The following is a 24,634-nucleotide window of genomic DNA, read 5'->3' as shown; positions in this document are numbered from 1 at the left end:
TTCGATAATTGTTTTGTAATTAGTTTCGTCGTACTTTGTATATCACCGAAACTGAACTTTCGCTTTGTGTTTATTGTAGATACATGAACTGAATTTTTCATTTTGCGCCGAGTTTTTACTTAAGAGCTCAAAAATTTATGTAGTTCTTTTTGTTGCGTAAGACTTACGGATTATGCTTATATAGTTAATTAATTTCACGTGAAAAATTTAGGCATAGCTGATAAACTCCTATGCTTTCATTTGGATCTTTAATATTGTAAGAATTTGGCGAAGCTACGGTCTGACCAAATAAGGCTAAATTTTGACGCTAGTCCTGTCACGCTAAAGTTTGTTGGGACGTCAGCTGTGTATTATAATCCAAAAAGCAGAGAAGTTTCCCACTGCAGCCTTTTAGTTTTAAATGCTTGAACATGTTGCAGTTATAGTTCCTGTATATAATGGTGCTCTGTGGTTGGACGAGTGCTTTCAATCAATCATTGGTCAAACTGTCCTATCAAACACAGATGTCAGAACAATGGTATCAGTCTATAATGACGCTTCAACTGATGAGTCTGCAGCAATTATTGATAGCTGGAAGAGCAAGTTTCTGTTGACCAACGTTAACCTTGTTGTTCGAGAGAACTTCGATAGGCCCAAAGGTGTAGGATATGCCAGGAACGAAGCGATTAAAGGCGTACGTATGCAGAAACAATATGAAATAGATTACTTCTGTTTTCTTGACTGTGATGACGTCATGATGCCTGGACGAGTTGAGAATCAGTTGCAGTTGTGCAGAGAGTTCAAAGATGCAATTGTTGGCTGTCAGGTAATGAATAGACTACAGTCGCTTGTTGTATATTCTTGTTTTGATACTCTTGGGGGCCGATCAACAGGACGACGTTTCAAATGGACGACACTGAATTTTGTCTCAACTGGACGACAAATGCTTGCATTCTCAATGTTCACTAAACATTGAAATTTTAACCATTTTATCCATAATGTCACAAGCATCCATAATGACTAATTTGAACGAGAAAGGAATGAAAAATTATATATTTTAACGCATCTGGCCATGCCTCACGGGCCATGGCCATGCCTCAGTGGCCCCTGGGACTTGATATGAAGCTATCACAACCGAACGCCTGAGAGCGACCCAATCTATCACAACTGGCCCGTTGATTAGGACTAAAATATCAGCGCATATTGAGAATTTGCATGCTTTATTTTTGTCGTTCATTTGATACAAAATTTCGGTGTCGTCCATTTGAAACGTCGTACATTTGAAACGCCCCCGATACTCTTGACAGTTATAATTAATTTTTTTTCTTTCCTTGCCGTATGTTATCTTTGTGATTATTTTTGGCGGAATTGCTTTAGTAGAGATGAAACAATAAGCTGTGAGAAAAAGGTGTTTCACTTCTTTTTGGTATTTGAGGATTTTTTCGGAATATTTTTCTCATGATAAGCAAAATGGCTGTTAAAGATATAGCTTGTGAGAAAGCTCGAGTAATTGGTGAGATTAGAAAACCTTGGATGATAAAAGAACTCCATGCTGACTTCTTCAAATCTAGGCGCTTGTCCTGGAAAAAGACAAGACCTCGATAATTTTTCTTTGTTTCAGTTCACCAGGAACGACAACGCAACGTCACGATTCACAGAATGGTGCAATGAGTTGCCGGAAGATCTTCTTGAAACTCAGATATACACTTCGCATGGACCAACAGTGGCTATGCCAACTTGGTTTCTGCACAAATCGAGACTTTTGAAGTTTTCCGAGGCTGGAAAAGGCACTCCTGAAGACTTGATCTACTTTTATCAGCACCTACGCAATGGAGGAAAGGTCAAACGGGTCGAAGAAAAATTAATGTTCTATCGGTATCATCCGAGTAACACGACGTTTTCAATCACATCAGAAACTATTTGGAGCCTTAAGCTGCCGATTTTTATCGAACGAGTTCTCAATAAGGTGGTTTTGAATTTTTTTCATTAATTGAGGAGTAAGTGTTTTCAGTTCATGTCCATGTTATTGTTTTTCAGCTAGAAAGTTTTGGGATTTGGGGCGCAGGAAAACTTGGAAAGCACTTTTTCCGCTCATTATCGGAATCAGTGCGCCACAAGGTTACAGAGTTCTATGATGTTGACGAGTCGAAGCTTAAACATGGTTTTGTCAACCTGCCCTATCTCCCTGATGACAAGTCAAAATGGGTTCCTATTAAACACGTTACTATGGTTAAAACTCCATTTGTAATATGTCTCAAGTTAAATCTGTTAGGCTTTGAAGAGATTTTAGGGCAGTTTGATTTCGTAGAAGGTAAAGATTATTGGATATTTAATTAGCTGATGTGTTATTTTATTCAACTTCTGTTGTTCCTGTTTTAAGCGATAATCATAACAAATCATAAGGTTGTGATTGTCATCTTTGTTAGATTTGAATATTAAGATATTTAGTATATTTAAGTTGATAAAAACACACTCATTTGGAAATGTTCTTGCTTGGAACTTTTGACTAAGATCGGCCGGATACAGCAGACCCTGTCTTTATTATGAGAATTGAAATGGCAGAGGAGATGAGTGGAGTCTGAATAATATGGAACTTGTTTCAGATTTGTGATGTTGTTGAAGACAAATGTAGTCTCTTTTGAGCAGGACATTCCTCCTGCTGTGAAATGTCTGCAGTATTCTTCGAGTACTGGAAAGATGTATTCCATTCACGCAGATAGTTCTATTGTCAAATGGGATGCAAAATTTGCTCTTACTCAGGTAAATTTTGAATAAGATTAAATATAACAGATTACTTATCCATTTTGGTTAAAATCTCATTGAAATTACGTGCTCAATGAAACTTGTTCATCAATGTTAAACATGTTTATTTTGATTATTATAGCTTCGAAGCTCTAAGCTGAGCGGAGCTATATTGCGGTGCTCTTGTTTTTTACAATTCAAAGAATTTGAATTGTATAGGGGCGCTGTCTTTTTACGGCGCGAAGATGAGTATTGGAGAAGTCCTTTTTATTATAATTCAAAGAATTTGAATTGTATTGGGGCGCTGTCTTTTTTTAATATCTGTTCACACATTTTCATGATTTTTGAAGTCAAATTTGAGTAGTGATTTTGGTGACGCCGAAACAGGAAGTGGAGCGAAAAAGCGAGTGGTTTTGGGGCGTGATATTTTTTGCTCTAATTTTAAAGTAGAGTGAGAAATAATTTTAAAGTAGAGTGAGAAATCAGTGTTTGAACAAATATTCGCTCTCTCGCTAGTGGTTTTGTGTTCACATGCGCCAATTTCAATGGGTTTTTACTGTTTTTTGATTTTTAATAGCCGCACAGCGATAGCTGGGGCTATTATTGGCCTTCTCTTGGTTTTTTATTTCTTTGCCGCGATTTTTGTTACGACTATGACGTCACAACTACTTAAAATCTGCTTTTTGTTCATTCGTTCATGCAATTTCAACTGAAGTATGTGCGTGACGTCATTTTTCGCTCTTAGTGGAGCGATTTTTTTGTTCATTTGCGTGATTAAGTTTTTGGTCACACTTAACTTACCTCACTCTCAAAAATGACTTCCTCACTTTGAAATTGACTTTTATTTACTTTAATTCAAAGAGATAAGGTCAAATGGGTGTGTGTCAATCTAAATGAAGGTGATTAGTGAGCAGCAAAAACTTATACAGATTTTTAATCAAAATTTAACATATCAGCTATCAATGAAAAGACGAATTTTTTTGGTCTGTCTTTACTGTTTTTTTTTTGAGACCGCAGATCTACGAAGCTATTGCGGCTATTTTCTGGCAATCTGCCAGCTATGTTTTGGATTGGATTTTTTCTAAGTGTTTTCAATCCATTCATCGTTGATTCTAGGCCTAGTTTTTTTTTATTTGAACCAAATTTCATTTTATCGCTATTGGTTTTTTTTGTTCACATGCGGCATTTTGACATAGATTTTCTTTTTAAAAAATTTTTTTCAATCTGATTTTTTAGAAATGGTTTTTGCAATTCACTCATAGTCCATTCAAGGTCGAATTTTTTGTTGAGTCAATGGAAATTATTTGAATTGTTTGTCAGGACTTGTGCTGCTACGTTTTAAATCATATTTTATTGGAGTGAATTTTGAAGCAGGAAATGAAACACGTGAAAAAATTTGTGATTTCGTTGCTGAACAAAATGAAGATTGGAGCGAAAACAAAGTTGTCTTTTTTCATGTCGCTGTTTTCTAGAGAGCAGGAAATTGAGGTGTGAAAAAAATGTGTAAGCGAGCGGATTTTTTGTTCACGTACGGCATTTTAAAGCTGTTTTTTAAATTTTTTTTGTTTAAGAGGTATGGTTATGATTTTGCTTTGATTTAAGGTTGATTGTGGTAGTAGTTTGAAGGTTTCTGGAAATTCATTTGATTTTTATGCTAATTCTGAGTTTTTTCTTGTATTTTGCTGATTTTTCTGCTTATTTTTGCGATTTTTTTGACGATTGTTTTGTTTAGCTGCCTCAAATGCGTATTGAAGAAATCGCTATTACAGCAATTTTTAGTTAACAAGTGGTTACAGTTTTTGGGATACGAAGCATTTTTTTGAGAAATATGAGCAATTTATAGTTAACAAGTGTTACAGTTTTTGGGGTATGGAGCATTTTTTATTGAGAAATATGACAAAAATTGTGCAACTTTTTTTCTTAAATTTTTTGCAGTTCTTTTTTAGACAAATTTAGCGGATTATGACGTGCCAATGGTTTTGCGAACATCTGGATACCCTATTGATATGATCAGATAAAAATTTGATCCGATTTTTAAGTCATTTAACAGATTTGATTTTCTTGTTTTTATTGTTTTATGGTTTTGTTTCAAGATGATCCTTAATCAGTGAGGCACGTTTTTCTGATGAGTAGTTAAATTGCGTTTAAGTGGATTTCCACTTCGAGTTCTTTCCGGAATTTTCCCGTCTTTGTTTTTAAGATCTGTTTACGCATTTTCATGATTTTCGAAGTGAAATTGGAGTACTGATTTGGGTCAATCCGAAAGAGGAAGTGGAGCGAAAAAGCGAGTGGTTTTGCGGTGTAAAAGTTTTTCGCTCTAATTTTAAAGTACAGTGAGAAAACGGTGTTTCAACAAATTCGCTTTCTAGCTAGTGATTTTCTGCTCACATGCGGCATTTTGACATTGATTTTCTATTTTTTCAAATTCTTTTTTAATCTGTTTCTTTTGGAAGTGGTTTTCGCAATTCACTTATAGTCCCTTCCAGACCTAGTGTTTTTTAGTCAAAGAAATTAAATTTCTTTGAATTGTACGTCAGGACTTGTCCTGCTATGTTTTTATGTTTCGTCGTCTGACGCTTTTTTTTTCGTTTTACATTTGTTCACACATCAAAGCTGAAAAAAAATAAAATTTTCTGAAAGACCTCTCACTAACGGCGTTTGAGCGCGTTACGCCATTTCTAATTCTCTCTCTGGCAAAGGTTTTAAGATCTTTTGCGTGATTAGGTTTTGATCATACGTGACTTACCTCACTCAATAAAATGACTTTTGCACTTTAAAACTTATTTTAATTTGAATTAGTTGGGGGTTAGAGGAACATATATGTGCAGTAAAGGTCCCTAATAAAGGGTTCCTGAGGAAAGAGTGTTAAAGAGCTTTATTAATTTTTTGCTGAATTTTGTTCCCTAGATTTTTGAGAGGTGTCGGTTTTTTTTTTCAATATAAGTCTGTGTCTGTTCCTGTCTATTATACGGCATGCAAGTCTATTCTTTCGCTGCTATTCCGGCAATCTGCCGGCGATGTTTATTAATTGCTTTTAAGAGATAGAGTGCTTGTTAGTAATCCCATCATGTAGTTGCTGGTTAAAAAGTAGTTTGGACTTTATCTTGTTAGAAAAAAAAGTTAGATACCATGCATAGATTTGACTAACTTTAAGGTCTGCACGGCTTCTATCATTTCAAAGCATTTAATAAAATTTGTGTGCTGTCTTTTTTACGATTTGAAGAGGAGTAGTGGCAATACGTCTTTATTTGATCGATATTCTTTGTAGTGTATTTGAAACAATGCAAAAGTCAATGCTGCACATGAAAATTAAGTATTTCACGGCTGTAGGTCAACCGGCTGAACGAATTGAAGAGCAGAGAGGAGAGGGCAATTTTCTGTTCATGCAGCGTTTTCAGAGAGAGCAAGAAGAATAAGCGGCGAAAAGTTTTCGCTAAGCGAGCAAAATATTGCGATCACATGGGGCTTTTATCAAGCGATTTTTTAAGTTTCTACTTTACTTCTTCGGGTACAGTCGTTGTTATAAGCCTTATTACCTGTTTGTTTGAGAGCATTTTTCACCATCTTCATCATATTTTATAGTTTTTGTATGTAATCTTTAGCAATTTTTTTATTTCACCCTTTTGGATGCTTTTTAGCTGTTGTTTCTTTTTTCAGTTTTTCTTGTTTCATTCTATTCACGCAGATAGTTCTATTGTCAAATGGGATGCAATTTTTACCTTTACTACGGAAAGTATTTAGGGTAATTTTTTGGTTGAAATTAGTTTTTCGTGGCCTTTCGTTTTCTGTTTAGTTTTTTGCCGAATTCTTATTTTGTTCTCCTTTCATATCTTTTCATGTTCAACTGTTGACTTCGGGTTGTTGCTAGTGTTCTTGCTGCTAATTGAAAACAATTGGGCTGACAGCTTAAATTCTCAAAAAATTGTTTAACCAACACTGCAGTTTTTTTGGAATTTTATTTTCTTTACTTAAGTGTTTTTTTTTTGTTTTTAAAATTTCGGCTAGTTTTGATTTTGTCTTCTATTTTTTGATCGGTTTTCGTTTTTCCAGATGCATCGGTTGTTATGTTTTTTCCTAACGTATGCAATTTTGATCGAACAAAATTACGTGTTAGACAATCTGTTAATGGCTCATACTTAGTTTTTGATCAAGGAGAATCTTCATCTCGGACAGCTCTAAATAGCTCACTTATGAGTCCTCTTTTTTTTCAATTCAAAGGCTTTCATTCGTGTCTAAAAGTTTTCGATACTTCGAGAACACTTACCTTCAGCAAAATTTTTTTCGGATTTTGACCCTTCTTTGTGTTTTTTGTTGTCCTGTTACTTAGTCTCATTAATGATATGTGTCATTGGCAGTTTTTAGGCATTTTTACGAGTAATTAATTTTTTCAATTCCAACTAATGGGTTTAACGACTTTGACTGGACTTGTTTACAAAAATTATTTGAGATTTTCTTGATTTTGCGGATTCTTGTTGTTTTGGTTGTTCAGCCATTTATTCTCATTGGTAACAGATCTCTTGCTCTCATGTTTATCTGAATCGTTTTCAAATTGTTTCCTAGATTCATATCTAATACTTTTCACGTCTTGTTCAATAATATTACAGATTTTTTTTTGGATCATGACCGTTTTTAGAATTATTTAATATTGTCATATCGGATATTCTCATTAATGATAGGTCTCTTTTGCTCTCCAATTTAGCTTAACTGAGCCAGGTGGGACATATCTAATGGTTAAGGTTTATTTCTATTAATTCAATTGGCTTTGACACCACTTGTTTTCTACAATTTTTGGGCTTTTGATAGTTGTCTGCATTGTGTTGCGTGGTCCCCCCATTGTTTTCATTGAATTTGATATATGCTTTCTATTGATAGATAGTGCAGTAAATTATGAAGATCTCAGGTTTTAATTGCTTGTTTTATTGACTTTTCAATATGCCACTTATTTTTAATGACCTTCGTAAAAATTGGTTTTTGCCAAATGTTATTTGTCCTTTTACTTTGTTTGCAGTAGTTTTCCTAAAAGTTGGAGTTTGCTGTCTGAACTACCAATGTGTAAAGGTCTAAGTTTTTAAGTAAAGGTCCAAGATTTAAGTTTTTGGGATTAGTAACTTCGATAACTGTACTCTTCTAAAGGAAATGAAAAAAGTTTTCATTTTTTTTATTGTTTTGTTTGCTTTCGTGTACGTCTTCTTGGTTTTTCATTTGCTTGTTATCAGAGACTAATTGTTATCAGTGGTCTTCTGTTGCTTCAATTCTTTGAATTGTAATTGAGGACTGGTCCTACTATGTTTAATTATTTCGTTTTATCTTTTTTAAGACCATTTTTAACGAAAATTCAATTCAAAAGCATATTACAATGCAAATGATTAGGTATTACAATGCAAATGATTAGGCCGAATGATCCTAGGTGCAAAAAAGTTAAAATTACTGACATAAATATTCAGACACTTGGTATCAAAAAAGCACGTTGTTTTGTTAATCATATAAAAAAGGTGATGTTGGGGACTTGCAAACGATGTAAGTGTTGACTTTCAGTGAAGAGAAACTCAGAGATGCACAACATGTTTGCGTTGGTTTTTCAAAAGTGCTGGAATTGCTGATGAATGCATACCTTTTGATCACATTTTTCGTTTTACATAAGTCACGACTTTGACGTTTGACTTCTGACTTACCTCACTCACTGTTTCATCTGAATGGTTTTTAAAATCAATTCGCTCAATGAATTACGCAAGACAGTGAATACATTCAAGGTCAAAAGAGCAAAAGCAAAATAGACGGGATAAACCAATAAAGCCCGGCCATTAAGTCATTGAGAATTAGGTTATCAAAGTTCATTTGTGTTTGCTAGCTGACATTGGTATTAAGATCATTAGCTTTCAGTTTAGAAGCTGAATTAAGTAAAGTTTTAGAATCCAACTGAAACTGAAAGCCAAGTTTGAACACTTTTTGACACTGAAAAAAACGAGAAAAAATCGTCAATTTATCTCTTCTTTTTCTGTTTCAATCCCGATGTGCATCAAGAGCGTCAACGGCGGCTATTTTCCGGCAATCTGCCGGCTTTGTTTAAAGGTTCTGACGTTGTGAATTTTATAAATAAACATGATTTACTGCAAGGCAATCATCAAGCACGAAGTACTCCGCTATGGATCTAATCGATATTCTTAAAGCTCCGGACTACAGAAAATTATCACGTCTTCTGATTAATTTGTATAAATTAGCAGTTGTGTTTTTTTGCTTAATGTATATATATATATATATATATATATATATATATATATATATATATATATATATATATGTATATATCAACAGATTTTTATCATTTTTTGTCGAATTTGAAACTCTTGCATATAGTTGCATACTTTTGAGCATATTCAGAAACTAAATTATTGTCAAATTTCTGTTTCTCCAAGCTGTGCAAAATTTTTGAGCATTTTCTCATCAATTGACAGACTTGGATGTGTCATTAGGCATAATGTGGTTTAGGGCTTCAGCTGCAAACTTACAGTGGATTTGACGTTACTTGTTTTCACCAGATGTTTAGAGTTTTTATTTGCTCTCAAACGACGTTTGTAGCAATTATATTCGTACTGTCGGTCTTTTTTATGCGATTTTTCGCTCGACCGATTTTCTTTCCAACGTTTTTGACATTTCGTCCTCAAAAGTGGGATACACGGGCACTAAGTGCTCTTAGAGCCTTTCAGCTCTATTTCAGATCAAACTTGGAGACTTTTGCTTATGGTGTGAAGGGCGGTTTCTAGAGGTTGAAGACCCCCTCTACACTGTTGATCCCCCCAATATTACCCTCTCGCGCGCTGTTACCTTCCTGCCCAATGTTTCCCCCTCCTCATTAGCCCACTGTACAACCCCCCACCCAGTTTCTAGCTACTGACGGGCAACCGCTCTCTAAAAACACGCAAATTTATGCATTTTTGCAATTTTTTCCAGCTTTTTGAAAATTTGACATTTTGATTTTTATCAGCCCTTGGTGTCAAGGAAACTCCTCTTAGTTTTTAATAATAAGTTACTGCATAGTTTCTAGTGGTAATGGAATGGAATTCGACATTTTAACGTCACGACTTCTAGCATTTTTTTTTTTACAAAACGTGCAATTTCAATTTTTTTGACATTTTCTTTTCCTTTTTCAGGTTTTTTCCAGACCCAGGGGCCAGAAAACATCCTAAGGGGTTTGATAATAAGTATTATTCAATTTTTATTGGCCATGGAATAGTTTTTCAACTTTTTAATGTCACAAATATTAGCAATTTTTTGACAAAGCTTGGTTTTTCAAGTATTTTTTAAATTTTTTGTTGTTTTTTCAGGTTTTTTCAGTCTTAAGAGCCAAGGAACCTCCTCTAGATTTTGAAAATAAGTTACTGTATAATATCTAGATGTACTGGAATGTCTCGCTAGATTTTAACATCACGAGTTTTAGCATTTTCAATTTTTTTCATTTTTCATTTTTTGACATTTAGTCATTATTCAGGTTTTTTGAGCCTAAGGGGTCAGAAAAACCTCCGTTAGGGTTTGATAATAAGTTTCTGGAAAATTTTTGTTTTTCATGGTGTAATTTTCAACTTTAATATCACAAGTTTTAGCAATTTTGTTTATATAAGTTGCAATTTTTTGTTTTTCGAATTTTTTTCTTTAGGTTTCTCGGCTCAAGAGCCACGGAACTTCCTCTAGTTTTAAGATTTAATGGAATGTTTTTCAAGACTTTACTAACACGAGTTTAAGCAATTTTTTAAAATATTTGCAGTTTTATCATGTTTTGGTTTTTTTTCCGCACCAGGGGCACTGGGTCCTCCTGCAAGGTTTCATAATAAGCTGTTGCATAGTTTCTAGAGTTAATGGGTTGGCGATGAATATTTTCTTATGACTTCAATTTTTGAAAATTTTGGATTAAATTTAAAATTTCAAGTTTTTGGAAAATTTTATTATGTTCTTTGGCATGCTCAAGTGTGTGAATCTTGAGCATGCCAGTGAAACTGTATCAGGGATACTGGATAGTCTCATGAGACAATGAAATGGTTCTTAAAATTTAATATCTCGAATATTTGCAAGATTTTGTTAAAATTTGCAATTGCTTCCAAAGTTTTTTTACTGCGAAATTGAAAACTTTGTAGAAGGCTAGAAAACTAGAAGTTGCAGAGTCGAATCCCATCATGGAAAATATTCCTCTTTCTCTCTCTGTCGGTTAGGGTTTCTTTCCTTCTCTTTCTTGTTCACGTTTTATCTCTCACTCTATCTCTCTCTCTCTCTCTCTCTCTCTCTCTTTCTATTTGTTGATGCCGCACTTCAGCTGCTTTTACGTGGCGTAATCTCATCATCTCTGATCCTCATTAACAATGACTTAAGTAGAAATGTTTTTATCATGCATGACTTAACAGGCATTTTTTAGGAAATTATTGTTAATTGCTGTAAAAAGCAATTTGTAGCAAATATATTTATCCTGTTTGTCTCTTTTGTGCAATTTTTTGCTTGGTCGTTTTTTTTTGTCTGACCAATTTGACTTTCGTCTTCAGAAACAGGATAAAAAGATAGCGCCCCGTTTGCCTTAAGTTCTCTTTGAGCCGCTCAGCCTCTTGGAGGCTTATGGTGTGAAGGGTGGTTCGTAGAAATTGATCCCACATTTCACCACCCACCGCCCCCACATTCCCCCAATCCACTTCTGCACCCCTGCTGCGGTGCACCCCCTCTGCGCTCACTTCACGCCCTTTCAGTTAATCTAAAGCTAGCCTCACTAAACTGTGGCTAGCTACTGAAGAAGCCAACCGCTCGCCGGTCGTTTGAGAGCAATTCGCCCGATGTCAGTCGTTTGTTTTTTTTTGCCTGCGTTCCCTTTGTTTTTTAACTTGGTCTCATAAATAAGAAGTCTCGGTGGCTATTCGTGCTTTGTAATGTCGGATAGCTTGATGTAGTTATGAGTTTTAACCAACCACATTGTCTGCATTGGTTTTCTTCAACTTTGGTGTATGCGTTTTGAAGACCTATTTTCTGAACGATTTTTAAGGTATTGTTATCGAATTTAATGGCTTTCACACTATTGACCTTCGAAAGAAAGACGAATTAAAGCTACTCCGTTTTAATAGCCGCTCAGCAATGTCTGGGACTATTATTGGCCTTCTTTTGGTTTTTTTTATAATTCAAAGAATTTGAAGTGTATTGGGGCGCTGTCTTTTTAAGATCTATTCATTCATTTTCATGATTTTGAAGTCAAATTGGAGAAGTGATTTTGGTGACACCGAAACAGAAAGTGGAGCAAAAAAGCGGATTGTTTCGCGACGTGAATTTTTTTTACTCTATTTTATAGTTTGTTGAGAAAAGTTGTATGAACAAAAGTTTGCTTTCTCGCTAGTTGTTTTTTGTTCACATGCGGAAAAGAGTAATTTTTGGTCGGCCTTTTTTTACTGCTTTTGAGACTGCAGATCTGCGAAGCTATTGTGGCTATGTTCTGGCAATATGCCAGCTTTGTTTAGAGCTTTTTGTTTTTTGTTCATTTCCCTATATGTACGGTTATAGGTTTTGATAACAATTGAGAATTGGTACTCTATGATTGATAGTCTGTGTTGTTTCTGGTCAGTTCTTTAGAATGTAATTCAGGATTTTTCCGGCTATGTTTTGTTCATTTACGTGATTTCTAGTCTCGCGTGACTTACTCATTCTCAAAAATTACTGTCCTTACTTTCAAAATAACTTTGTTTACTTTAATAGGAGGTAAGGTAACTGAGTAACTGTCATTCTTATTGAAACTCGTTTGTAAGCAGCCAATGCAAACAATTGATAGAGTTTCTTATTGATCAAATATGACATCTCAATAGTTAAAAAAAGATTTGAAATTTTACTTCTTTTGGCTTATTTTCTTGTTTTTGAGACTGCATGTCTACAAATCTATGGCAGCTATTTAGCCGCCTTATTCGAAGTGGTAAAAGAAAGCAAAATTTTTATCTTTATGATAATTTACCAAGTTCAAGCGAATTTTAATGGGATCTATGAAATAAAAATTTGAACATGAAGTGAATTTAAGTTAAACTTGAAGTTTGACCTTTGTTTAGCAAGTGTTCATACCTCCTGCCGATGAGGAATTACAATGTGCAGTGCTGTTCGGAGACAATGAACTTCCACAAGAGCATGTGGATGACAGAGTTTTAGGCGATTTCGAGGATGTGTTGATTATAGGCGGCACTTCGGGACAGATTTATTGCTGTAATTTTGAGGAGAGGAAATTGTCAGCACTGGAACAGACATTCGGTGGAGCTGTTATGGCCATGAAACAGGTGATAGGACCTTTAGATATTCTATGTATATATATTTTCTCTGTGTGTATCTAATTAATGGGCCTTGGTTGACACAGTGGTTTGTAAACTTAACATAAACCTAGTTTACGGTAAGCTTGACATAAGTTATGAATTGTTAAACGGTTAAAATGAAGCTTCGACCTTTCAGTTTTTTTTGACGGTCCAGTTTATTTCATGAAATCATGTGTGACACCCATTAACCACATTAAGTCAAGCAGGGTGTGTATGACATCATATACACTCATTGAGAAAGATAACTACAATTTTGAAAAGTTTTGTATGCAATTTTTCTTTTTTCATAATACTCGACTAAATCGATAGCAGTTTATTGCATCTATGTTCGAGACAGAGAATCCTATCAACAGAGGAAATCCAGATAACAGATTGTGAGTTTTCCGTAATCACCATTAACTTTTGTCACACGTGAAATATTTTAACTTGATCATGCCTCTATCATTTAAAGATTTTCAATTTTGCTAACATGAATTTTAAATTTTGCATGAATTAGAAATAATTCAGCAAGTTGAATGGATTTCACTTGTAACGCCGTTCGACGTTTCTCTCAGTAAGTAAGCTTGTATTTTGTTGGAAACTTTGATCTTTTGAAATTTGTTCAATTTTTAGTCAATTAATATAAAAATCAAAATCAAACGGCAGTTGCAATGATACCGAAAAATGTTGAAAAATGTATAAAACGGATTTGAGTATTTAATTTTTTCTATGAGTGTATGATAATTGGTTGGGTAATGAGAGTATTCACCCTGGTGGTCGGATACGTCAATTATACATTGTGCTGAATTAACTTTTTAAATAGCTCTCAAAAGATATGCGTTGTAGTTGTCTTGGGTCCTATTGCTCTTACTTCCCCATTATTTCCAATATCAATGACCAGCTGAATCGCGGTTTGCGATTGGAGGTGCTGCCCACAGCGTTTGTTCCAACCGCATTTGGTTCAATGAAGATCGACCAAGTGTCTAAAAAGCCAAAATTTTAAAATATAGCTAGAATATTGCCGTAGAATAGCTCTGGTTGCCTCGTAGACATGTGATACCAAAATATCAATAAGAAAAAACCCTACGAGAAAAGCTTTTAAGACGTTGTTTAGTAGCCGCACAGCGATAGCTGGGGCTATTATTGGCCTTGTCTTGGTTTTTTTTAATACGTCATGATTTTTGTTACGACCATATGACGTCACAGCCACTTTTTGTTCATTCGTTCATGCAATTTCAACTGAATTGCATGCGTGACGTCATTTTTCGCTCTTAGTGGAGCGAGTTTTTTTGTTCATTCGCGTGATTAAATTTTTGGTCACACTTGACTTACCTCACTCTCAAAAATGACTTCCTCACTTTGATGTTGGCTTTTATTTACTTTAATTCAAAGAGATAAGGTCGAATGGGTGTGTGTCACTCTAATTGAAGGTTATTAGAGAGCAGCTAATAGAGGGAGCAATAACTTATACAGATTTTAAATCAAAATATAACAGATCAGCCTTCAATGAAAAGACAAATTTTTTTGGTCTGTCTTTTTTACTGTTTTTTTTTATACTGCAGATCTACGAAGCTATTGCGGCTATTTTCTGGCAATCTGCCAGCTATGTTTCCAATTGCTTGCTTCGTATGGTTCAAAAATTCAATTGAATCTTGCGAGAAAACGCTGTTGAAGCCGTAAAGCCATATTTTGCCCCTCAAAATATGTTCGGCTGTGCCTTCTTCGAATGCTAATAATGTGTTATGTGACCACTCATTAATGATACTAGGTGAAAATTTGACAAAAAAGAGGAAAGGGTAAAATTAAATACTTTTGTATTGTTCGAAAACAGTTTTTTGTCATGAAAGCCATTAGCTACAAAAAGAAAAGTTAAATAGGTTTGTTTTTTCGTCCAAAAGAAACCCTTGAGACCTGTAATTATTCAGATTATGTCCTACGTTTACAAAAAGAAAGTCAAATGTAGACAAAAAATCAAAAATTAATTTGCTCTTTCTGTGAAAAAGCCGTGTTGAAGCCAGTAAAGTCATAGAGAATTCTTTAGAATCTTGTATTTTGTAAACTTGCGCTTGCTCTCGACGCCAATAGTGTCATATGTGACCTGTATTTAACGAGACTAAGTAACAAATACACACGAAAAATTTTCGGGAGAATGACTGTTCTCATTAGCTTTTTATGGAGAGTTAGATGAGCCTATATTCTGATTTTACTAGATAGCTGATGGCTTTCATGACTTTGAAAACAATTGTTTTTCAAAAAAATCTTTACTTCGCATTTTGCTCTTTTTTGTAAGTGTTTTTTAAAGGTATTTTTTTCAAAGTCATGAAAGCCATTAGCTATCTACTCAAATAAGAGTGTAGGCTCATCTAATTCTCCATAAAAAGCCAATGAGAACTGCCACTCTCCAGAAAATTTTATACGACTATAAGACAAAAAGAAAACGACAGTTAAAGACAGAAGTAAAAAAAACTAAAGAAAGTTCTTCGAGAAAGTTTTGTCGAAGCCGTTAAAACCATAATCTGTACCTTTAAAGATCGCGATACGTTGAATTGTGAAATATTTTGAATGCCAGTAATGTGTTGTGAACTGTCAAAAATGTGGTAAAACGAGAAAAAGTCGTGAAAAATTGGCAAATGCCTAAAAATTTAAAAATGTATTGTGAAATCTGGTAGTATCGAAGCCGGAAAACATAGGTTCACTCGTAAAACCGCAATAAAGATTAAATTTTTATTCAGTAGAAAGACGAAACATTCTTTCTTTGCTGACACTAAGCTACCAGTTGACCAAATTAAGAGAAAATAGTGGCGAAGTTTAAAAAGCCATCGTTTATTTAAAAATCTATTAAAGAACTAGATGCAATAATTTGAAACCTCTCAGGAAGTCCATTGGACCTATCACTAGTGAGCTTTGATTTGAATTTATCTGTTCTTTATTTAACATATAAGAGGTCGAGTTTTATTGAAAAAGACCGACTGATTACAATCGGAATTATTTTTGGATTGTAACAGTCCAAGAGTGGACCAAAAATAGCTTTGCTATTTCTGATCGTACATTGAGAACACTTAATTGTTTCAAATGCTACAGATTTAGCTAATTTGTTAGTAAAAAAGAGAAAAAATAAATGCTACGTTTTGATAATCATCGAGAAAAGTTAGCAAAAACTGCCAAACTTCAATTCCAGAGCACTCAACGGAAGTGGAAGTAGGACTACCCCCCTTTGGAGTTTGTGTTAGTGGTTATTGGCTGTTTAGCTCCGGCAAACTTAATCAAAGTGGACTAAGGAAGCTTATTTTGTGCAATTTTCGATGGAAAAGGCTGAAATATTTTGAAATATTTAGCCAACAAATTTAAATCAGAATAGTCATCAATTCTTTTTTGTTCAAATGACTAATTGACTAAATTTTAGGCAAAAAGTCCGGAAAATGTGAATATTCACAAAAATTTAAACATCGATAACTCGCTCTAGAAAACAAAATACAAAAATTTCTTTAATTCCATATTCTACGCTGGATGGGTTTTTTAATGATGCTACTCACAACTCTCTACAATGATTATATCGATCGGTCCAAATTGATTGAACAAAAAAACTCATTTGAGTTATATATTTTCCCCCTCAAGAGGGGTCGGAACAATAAATGCTGTTTAGGAATTTGTTCAATTTTTCAAAATAAATGATTGAACCAGAACTTTTTATAACAACTTGACTTCAGGCTTAAACAAGCAACTCCGCTACCTACACGAGAAAAAAATAACTAAAACAACATAGAAATGTGAAATATTCCTAATCAATCTTCCGATTTGTTGATTTTTCGGTTGATTTTGTCGACGTCAATGGCTTTGATTACAAGAATTTGATTAAATCTTTTAGGAAAGCAGAAAAGAAAAGGTAAATACAATGCTTGCTCTTCAAATAGCAACGAGATGAAAATGAGACAAAGTTTTCTGAGAATATTGAGGAAAATACCAACCAAAATATCTTTTGTAAAATTTTATAGTTACGGCGTTAGCGATAAAAAACAACAAAACGATAGAAAAACATAAGAGGCCCTAAGCAAATAATGGGCGAAAAATTTTTTGAAACTCATAGCATTTGCTACTATTGTTTTGCTTAGTCTCGGTATTTTTGTTTTCAAAATTAGAAATATTAACGAAAACAACGAAAAGTAAACTTTGACTTGTCTAGTTTGTAACTTAGAAAAACCGCTGGCAATGAGATCAGCAAAATTTTGAAAATCGAGTTTGTTAAGACATCCTCCTCTTTTTTTTTTCAAGTAAGCAGTTTGGAAAAAAGCACCGTTAAGTGACAAGCTTATCCCCTTTTCCTAGCTCATTGGAACGAAATCACCGTGCTTTATTGGCCTTTCGCTGACTTTTTATCAAACCACGTTTTCTTCCAAAGTTGGAAAAATTGTAGTATTCTACTTCATCAGATCGATTCAGTTTTTTATCTTTCGACTGATATCACTTTCAATTCTCTACACAAAAGAAAAATTGGCTACAAATTTTTTGATCAACGGTCGTGCTGTAATTATTGAATGCTAGATAATTCGGAAATACCGAGTTGCACTAAGCTAATTCAGATTTCAAGGGTTGCAATTATCTACTGAGCTTTTTATTTCTCAGTACATTTTTCCGCAATGAAGGATTGCCTTAAAAAACTGAAAGAGTTTGTATCTAAATTTGAAGTAAGGAGTTGTGGCAAGATGAGCTTTAATCATGGTCATAACTAAACAATGGGTGATTAAAGGGGGGACACTTGATGGCGGTGGAGGGTTGTTCAAACAAGCCTCAGAAACACTAAATTAACGATCAATTTGGGCACTAGATTTTGCTTAGAAGGATCAATCCGTTTTTTGCTTGCGGACGTGTCTGTCGATGACTTGATTGGGTATGAAGCGTATCTGAATGCATGTTTCAGTGCAATGAAGTGTTGGCGCTCATCAGTCAGGACAAACTGCTTCGATTCTACTCAGCTGTTCTGAGTGATGTACACAAATCTGCTACCAATAGTGAACTTCTCAGTCAGCGATCAGTCTCATTAACTCTGTTGAGCACTGTGAAAGGAAGTAAGCAGAGTCCAGAGGCATTGATGTGCTTAGATAGTGTGGGTGGGAACACAGTTGTACTGGGTAGTGTAGGAGTGCTGGCAATGGTGACGTGGAAAAAGACAAAGCATTTAGTTGACCAGAAGACATCCATTGAGTTCTTTCCTGTTCCAAAGTAAGAGACGTTAACGATTTGTGCACTCTATTCATTCACTGAATATATTTTCAAATTAAATGTAATCATATGTGACTTGCTGCTATTTTTTTACGAGCAGTGGTTTTGGTCACGCCGAAACAGGAAGTGGAGCGAAAAAGCGAGTGGTTTTGCGGCGTGATTTTTTTGGCTCTAATTTTAAAGTAGAGTCAGAAAATAGTGTTTGAGCAAAAATTCGCTAGTGGTTTTTTTTCACATGCGGCAATTTCAATTTGATTTTTACTGTTTTTTCGATTTTTTTGGATCAGATTTTTTCTTTATGGTTTTCCCAACACATTCATAGTTCTAGACTAGACCCAGTAGGGACTATGAGTCAACTGGCAAACGATTTCTAAAATTAATCGAACGGATCAAAAATTAAAAAAAAACAATCAAAATAAAAAAAAAGCGGCATGTGAACAAAAAACCACTTGCGAGAAATGAAAATTTGGTTTAAACAAAAAACTAGGCTTAGTTATTTTTTCTTTAAACCTCAAAAAATCTTACAAACGGGATAAACAGGCAGCGCCCAGCGCACATTAAGTTCTCTTATTAAGTACTCTTAGTCCCCAAGTAAGCGATTCACAAACTGTTTTTGAGACTTATACTTATGGTTTGAAGGGCGACTCTTAAAGACTAACCCCACCCCCACACCCACACCCCCGCACATCAGCCTCCCTTACTTCACCCCAGTCCCCACCACTCAATCCTCACCCCTGCTCATCGTTCAAGCCACCCTGTGTTGCCCCCCTCACTGTTGCCCCCATCAGCCCCCCCGGTACTGCACCCCGCTGGGCTCACCTCACGCCGCTTCAATTAAGCTAAAGCTGGCCTCACTAAACCGTAGCTATCTGCTGACGAAGCCAACCGCTCGCCGGTCGTTGAGAGGAATTCGCCCGACTTTAGTCGTTATGTTTTTAAATCAATTATTGGAGTGAATTTTTAAGCAGGAAATGAAACTCGTGAAATTTGGAGTGGTTTGGGTGTTGAAGAAAATTGGAGAGTTGAGTGAAAAACACTGGTTTTTGTTCATACCGCTGTTCTTGAGACAGTGAATAATTCAGGTGTCAAAAATTTTCTCTATGCGAACAAATTTTTTTTTGATCACGTTCGGCTTTTCAAGCGTTTTTTTTTTTGGTTTTAACTTATTTTTGGGTAAAAGGTTTGAATATACAATAGGTTTTAGGAGTGTTTTGATAGCTTTTTGAAAGTTGTCGGTAATTAATACGAGTTTACCTAAATTTGATGTTTTTCAGCTTTTTGCTGATCTTTGCGAATTTTCAACCTTTTGATGTTTTATTTAATTACATGGAAATTGGAACGACGCCAATTGCTCAAATGTGTTTTAGTTAGCAATTGGGAACTGTTTTGTGGGCAAAAAACAGTGTTTTTGCCATGACAAAAATAGAGTAACTTGTAACTATCTGGTAAATATTTGAAATAAATGTTCCATTCAGTAGAATTCTATTTATACACTTGTTTAATGAGAACTTTCAATTTTTTGAACTCACTAGAATGATTGAAGTTCCAAATTTTGCTTTCATACAGCCATTTCCCTTCTCAATTGCTCGTTGAGATTGAACATTTTTCGGTTTTTAATGTTTTTTAAGTTTTCCTTCAGTTTTAGTTGAGATTAACGAACAACTGAATAAAAACTATTGTAGTTAGCTTAAGGTAGTTTCCAGATTTTTCTCGTTTTGTTTCTACTGAGATTTTCGGAACTTCTTTATATCGTTCTGATTAAATTGTGCTTTGAGCAACTTTTAAAATTTAAGGAGAATTGATTTAAAGGTATTGTTCTCCGATTTTTCTACAATGTCATTTTTAAACGTTTTTTTAAATATATTGAAGATTGATTTTTGAAATCAGGATTTAAGGATTGATATAATTCGCTCTGCCCACAAAATTAGTGGTTACTGATCCGGATTTTTTGCTGAGTTAGCTTTTAGGAGAAACTGATGGTTGTGGAAAAATATTTATTGTTTGGAACACACCTTTGTGCGGAGCTATATGCTAAGCTGTTTAATTGTTCTCAAACGAAGTTTGTAGCTTTTATATTAGTCCTGTCAGTATTTTTAATGCGATTTTTTGCTTGACAGATTTTTGTTCTGATCGATTTGACTTTGCGTCCTCAAAAACGGGATAAACAGGTAGCGACCAGCGGGCATTAAGTGCTCTTAGAGCCTTTCAGCTTACTAGTCTCCAATTATGCGATTCACAGACACTCTTGTTTTAGCGACTTATAGTTATAAAGTAACTTAAATACTTATGATATGAAGGGTGGTTCATAGAGGTTGAAACCACCCTCCTCCACAAGACCCCACCACACACACAGCCCCTTCTCACTTCACCCCTCTCCCTCCAATCCCTACTCCTGCGCATCGTTCAGGCCGTAAGGGCCCCGTGCAGCCAAAAACCGCCCTCCCACCGTCGCCCCCGCCCACTCCCTCATCAATCCGACCCCGTGCACCTCGCTGCGCTGACCATACGCCCCCTCAATTAAGCTAATGCTAGTCTCACTAAACCGTAGCTATCTACTGACGAAGCCAACCGCTTGCCGGTTGTTTGAGAGTAATTCTCCGACGTTAGTCGGTTATGTTTATTTCGTTCAGCCAATTTTGACCGTTCGAAATATTAATTGTAGAGAGCTGTGAGAGAGATCACTAGAAAGCCCATCAAGTGTAGAAAATGTAATCGAAAAGTTTTTTCGAATGTTGATTTTCGAGGAGTTTTAAAATTTTTGTGAACCTTTAGCGCAACTTTTTATCCACATTTAGTGTCATTTTTGTTCAATTTAATTTTGCCAAAGTATGTATTGCGGTAAGATTTATCCGTTTTTTAGACGCGGAACAATACCAAAGTTAATTTTGGTGCTATCGTGAATTGTTAAAATCGAAAGCACAAGGATTGTAATTGGGGCGGTCTTCTTTTTTAAATTATTTTTAATATTTTTCTGTTTGTCAATTACAGACAAGTCAGTTTCTATATCAGGGTTCCATTAATGACAGATCATATTTATGTTAAAAAAACGTCCGAGATTTTTTGAACGTTGCGTCTTTCTCAATGTTATATCTGAACTTTTATCTTAATGTCATCAATGATAGATCCCCTCCTCTTTCTAGTGAAATAAAAATTAATCTGTTTTAGCTATTTTTTACTCAATGTTTAAAGACTTTCGATGTCACCAGTTTTTGTAATGTTTTTGCTATCTTTGGATATTTGCCGTTAAAAGAGGTCCAATTGAAAGTCTAATGTTTTCAGTGAAAAGCTTTCGGATTTACTGGCTTCAGAACTATTTTCCCCATTTTCTTGTTTTTTAGTTGTATGACTTATTTCGAACAATTGCAGGTCTTTTTGGGTTTCTTTGAAAGAACAATTGTACAGCTAATGACTTTGTTTACTTTGAATTTCTATGCTTTCAAAAATATCAGTGTATATTTAAATTTTGCCCTTTCTTTCTTTTTCTTGCTTATCTTATAATTTTGTATCAATAATGACAGGTCTAATTTTTTTTTAAGAATAAACATCAGTATCTGTTTGTTTTATGCTTTAACTGGTGGTTTTACGAATTTGACACTACTCTATTTTCGTAATTGAGTCTTTGATACTGTTCATTTTTTGTGGTTGTTCTTTTCATATAGTAACTAATAACGGGTCCCATTGTTTTCAAAATCAGGCTCCATTGAACATTTATCCTTTTTTGTAAAAATTTTTGGTGTTGATTGTTTCTGTTTGTTTTCCTAAATTGTTTGTGATTTTTTGAGTTTTGACTGTTGGTTTTTTTGTAGTCTGATGGCTAAGTCTCACTCACAAGTCGCATTGGCTTCATAAGGAGTTTTGTATGAATTATCTAGTGTTAAGTTAAAGCTAATGGTGTTTTCTTAGTCTAATTAATGGTAGGTGCAGACGGCCCTCTCATTCGATATTATTTGATTCATTTAGTGGTTTGAGTTTTTCATTACTGTACCAATTTTTTTGAAGTGTAAATTTTTGAAAGACAATTTCTGGTAGACAATTAAGTCCAAAAAGTGAATGAGTGGGGTGCAAAAATCATGTGTGTATGCCCGTATTGTGTCTCCTTGTTTGTTTTATTTTGAATTGAGTTGCGAAATTTGGTTTACAATTTTGCTGAACAGATGAAGTATGATTTGTAGTCGTTTTAATGAATTAATGGGCATAGTTTTACTCGTTTGTTATCATTAGAGACAGTTTTTCAAAGGTGGCTTGAGTGAATTGTCCACTGCTGGTTGAAATTTTTTGCCGAAAGTTGTCTCCAGGTTTTGAAATTTTCTCAATTCTACTCTGATGAAATAAAAGGAATAGATTTTAACTAGTCCTCATCTATCGTTAAAATATCTCAATAGAAGATACTGATTAATCGTCCAAATTTCACCTTCGGTGTCATATCTGGTGAAACCTTTCAGCTGATTAGAGCGGTCGCAACATTATGTACAAACACACATCGCCTGTAGAATAATCAATTATGGTGTAGATATCTTTCTATTCAGTGGGGTAATCAGAATTATGATAGACTTTTAATCCACACAAACTGGTTTAAATATGAATTTAAATGAGTTACCAGTAGCTTTCAATTCGCCTTGTTTTTATCATCAGAATTTACTTGAATGAAAATCTCTCGCTAAAAATCTAATGGAGTTTTAATATTCTGATTACAGTTTAGTGAAGCTCTGATTGCGCTGTTCTGATTTGAACCAGTATGCTCATAACAGTTTTTTTGTCCGCATAAAGTTCATTGAATTTTATGAATGTGTGCTTGAGATTTATATTCCCATGAATATTTAATTTGTGAATTTCTAATTAATTTTTATACTTAGGGATATGAAGGCCGGCAAAACCTCAAAAAGTAACAGACAGAACTCGGTATTTGACAAAGGTGGCCACGCTGAAGTTTCAATTCGAGCAGTTTTACTTCTGGACCCAACTACATGTGTTACTGGGGACAACTTCGGTCGGTGTATGTGGTGGGACTTAAATACCGGTACAGTAATGCAATCTGTCAGATCACATTCGGCTGCGATTACAACCCTGGTGGCGGATTCACATAAACGGGTTACAGCGAGTGGAGTGGACCCTTACTTGGTATCATTCCAACAATCTAATGATGGTACATGGAGTCAATCTGCAGTTCTGAAAGGCGTTCAAAGTGAAGTGACAGCAATGGCTGTAGTTCCTGCCAACTCTCATAAGACTAAAAGCTCCCGTTCGTTGTATATCGGAAGTAAAGCACCTTTTATTTGCTACTGGGATTTTAACCCAGATCGATATGAAAACCTTGTTCTATTCAACCCCAATTTTAATGGCAAAGTAGTCCCAGAAACGAGACAAGTGATGTTGTCCAAATCAACCGAGATATCCTTGCATAAGTTGGGCAATGTTTCTGATGATACGGTCAACGAAAACTGCCTTAAGTTTAAAATACCTGTTGAGCTAACCGAAGGTTGTAAGAAACAGGTTTCTCTTCAACTGCCTAAAGCGCATTATCTTATAGATTCCGAAATCTCGATCGATGGAAAATGGCTCTGTTATGCCTCATACAACAGTGGTGTTTACTTTTTAAAGCTTTTTCAGGTTATAAATTCTGAAGTTTTGAGTAACGTACCGTTGAAAACGCGGTTCAGGAAAGCAATAGCGAGTGTTAGTTTTATTTCCAACGACTCAATTCTAATTTGCGTTTTCATCGATGGATCATTATTAAAGTATAATTTGGTCGCAGGCGGACATCCCGAAACGATACAACTTGAATGTCAACATGTTTACCGCTGTTTCTATTCAAATTTTCATTCATTATTAGGTGTGATTTGTGAGCACAACTGCCTTCGTTTGTTTGACATGTCTGAAAACTTTGATCATATTTGTGATCTGCCAACGCCTGAATCTTATCCGACTGGAGTTTCCTTTTCCGACTCCAACGACAAAGCTTCAGTTTTCGTTCAATACTCGGATTTTATACTCGTCCAATTTTATGTGCAGAAAAAGCGATACAGTAAATGGTGTGAAACCTTTTTGGAGTCGGATCTGCAATCGAAAATGTTCAAAAGATCAATCGGAACAAGTATTGTTACGTTCGGTGAAAAATGTGAAAAAATTGTCAATTATTCGCAACGATTTCTTAATGTCGTTTCGGTTGAAGACTTGAAAAACGGCAGAAAAAGATCACACGAAGAAACGGAATCCGATTCGGAACCGAAATCTATCGGAAAACCATTGCAAGTTCTGAGAGAATTCAAAATTTTAAGAAATATTTGTAAGATAGATAATGATGAGGTTGTTCTTTTCATGTTATCTCCAAATGATGTTAATAGCAGTTTGCCTGAGGGGTTCTCTCGTAAGGCTTTTGGAACTTGAATTAGATTATTTGTTCCCTTCTT

General features: G+C 35.0%; 2 protein-coding genes across 2 annotated transcripts; both read left to right on the top strand.

Moving 5' to 3' along the window:
* Window positions 1-204: 204 nt before the first annotated feature.
* LOC142335974 (queuosine-tRNA galactosyltransferase-like) lies at window positions 205-2,478 on the top strand. Its single transcript, XM_075384398.1, has 3 exons — window positions 205-805; window positions 1,601-1,945; window positions 2,017-2,478. Exons 1-3 carry the CDS (start codon window positions 401-403, stop codon window positions 2,314-2,316), a joined length of 1,050 nt encoding a protein of 349 aa, XP_075240513.1. The 5' UTR covers window positions 205-400; the 3' UTR covers window positions 2,317-2,478.
* Window positions 2,479-2,586: 108 nt separating this feature from the next.
* LOC142335977 (uncharacterized) lies at window positions 2,587-24,632 on the top strand. The gene is made up of 4 exons (XM_075384401.1): window positions 2,587-2,739; window positions 12,777-12,998; window positions 17,926-18,227; window positions 23,081-24,632. The coding sequence occupies exons 1-4, from the start codon at window positions 2,590-2,592 to the stop codon at window positions 24,609-24,611; spliced, it is 2,205 nt and encodes a 734-aa protein (XP_075240516.1). The 5' UTR covers window positions 2,587-2,589; the 3' UTR covers window positions 24,612-24,632.
* Window positions 24,633-24,634: the final 2 nt, after the last annotated feature.

The sequence above is a fragment of the Convolutriloba macropyga genome, chromosome 3 (assembly GCF_964194025.1).
Source record: "Convolutriloba macropyga chromosome 3, txConMacr16.3, whole genome shotgun sequence".
NCBI lineage: Eukaryota > Metazoa > Xenacoelomorpha > Acoela > Convolutidae > Convolutriloba > Convolutriloba macropyga.
Note: the sequence above shows the minus strand (reverse complement) of the source record. Positions and strands in the feature narration are given on the sequence as shown.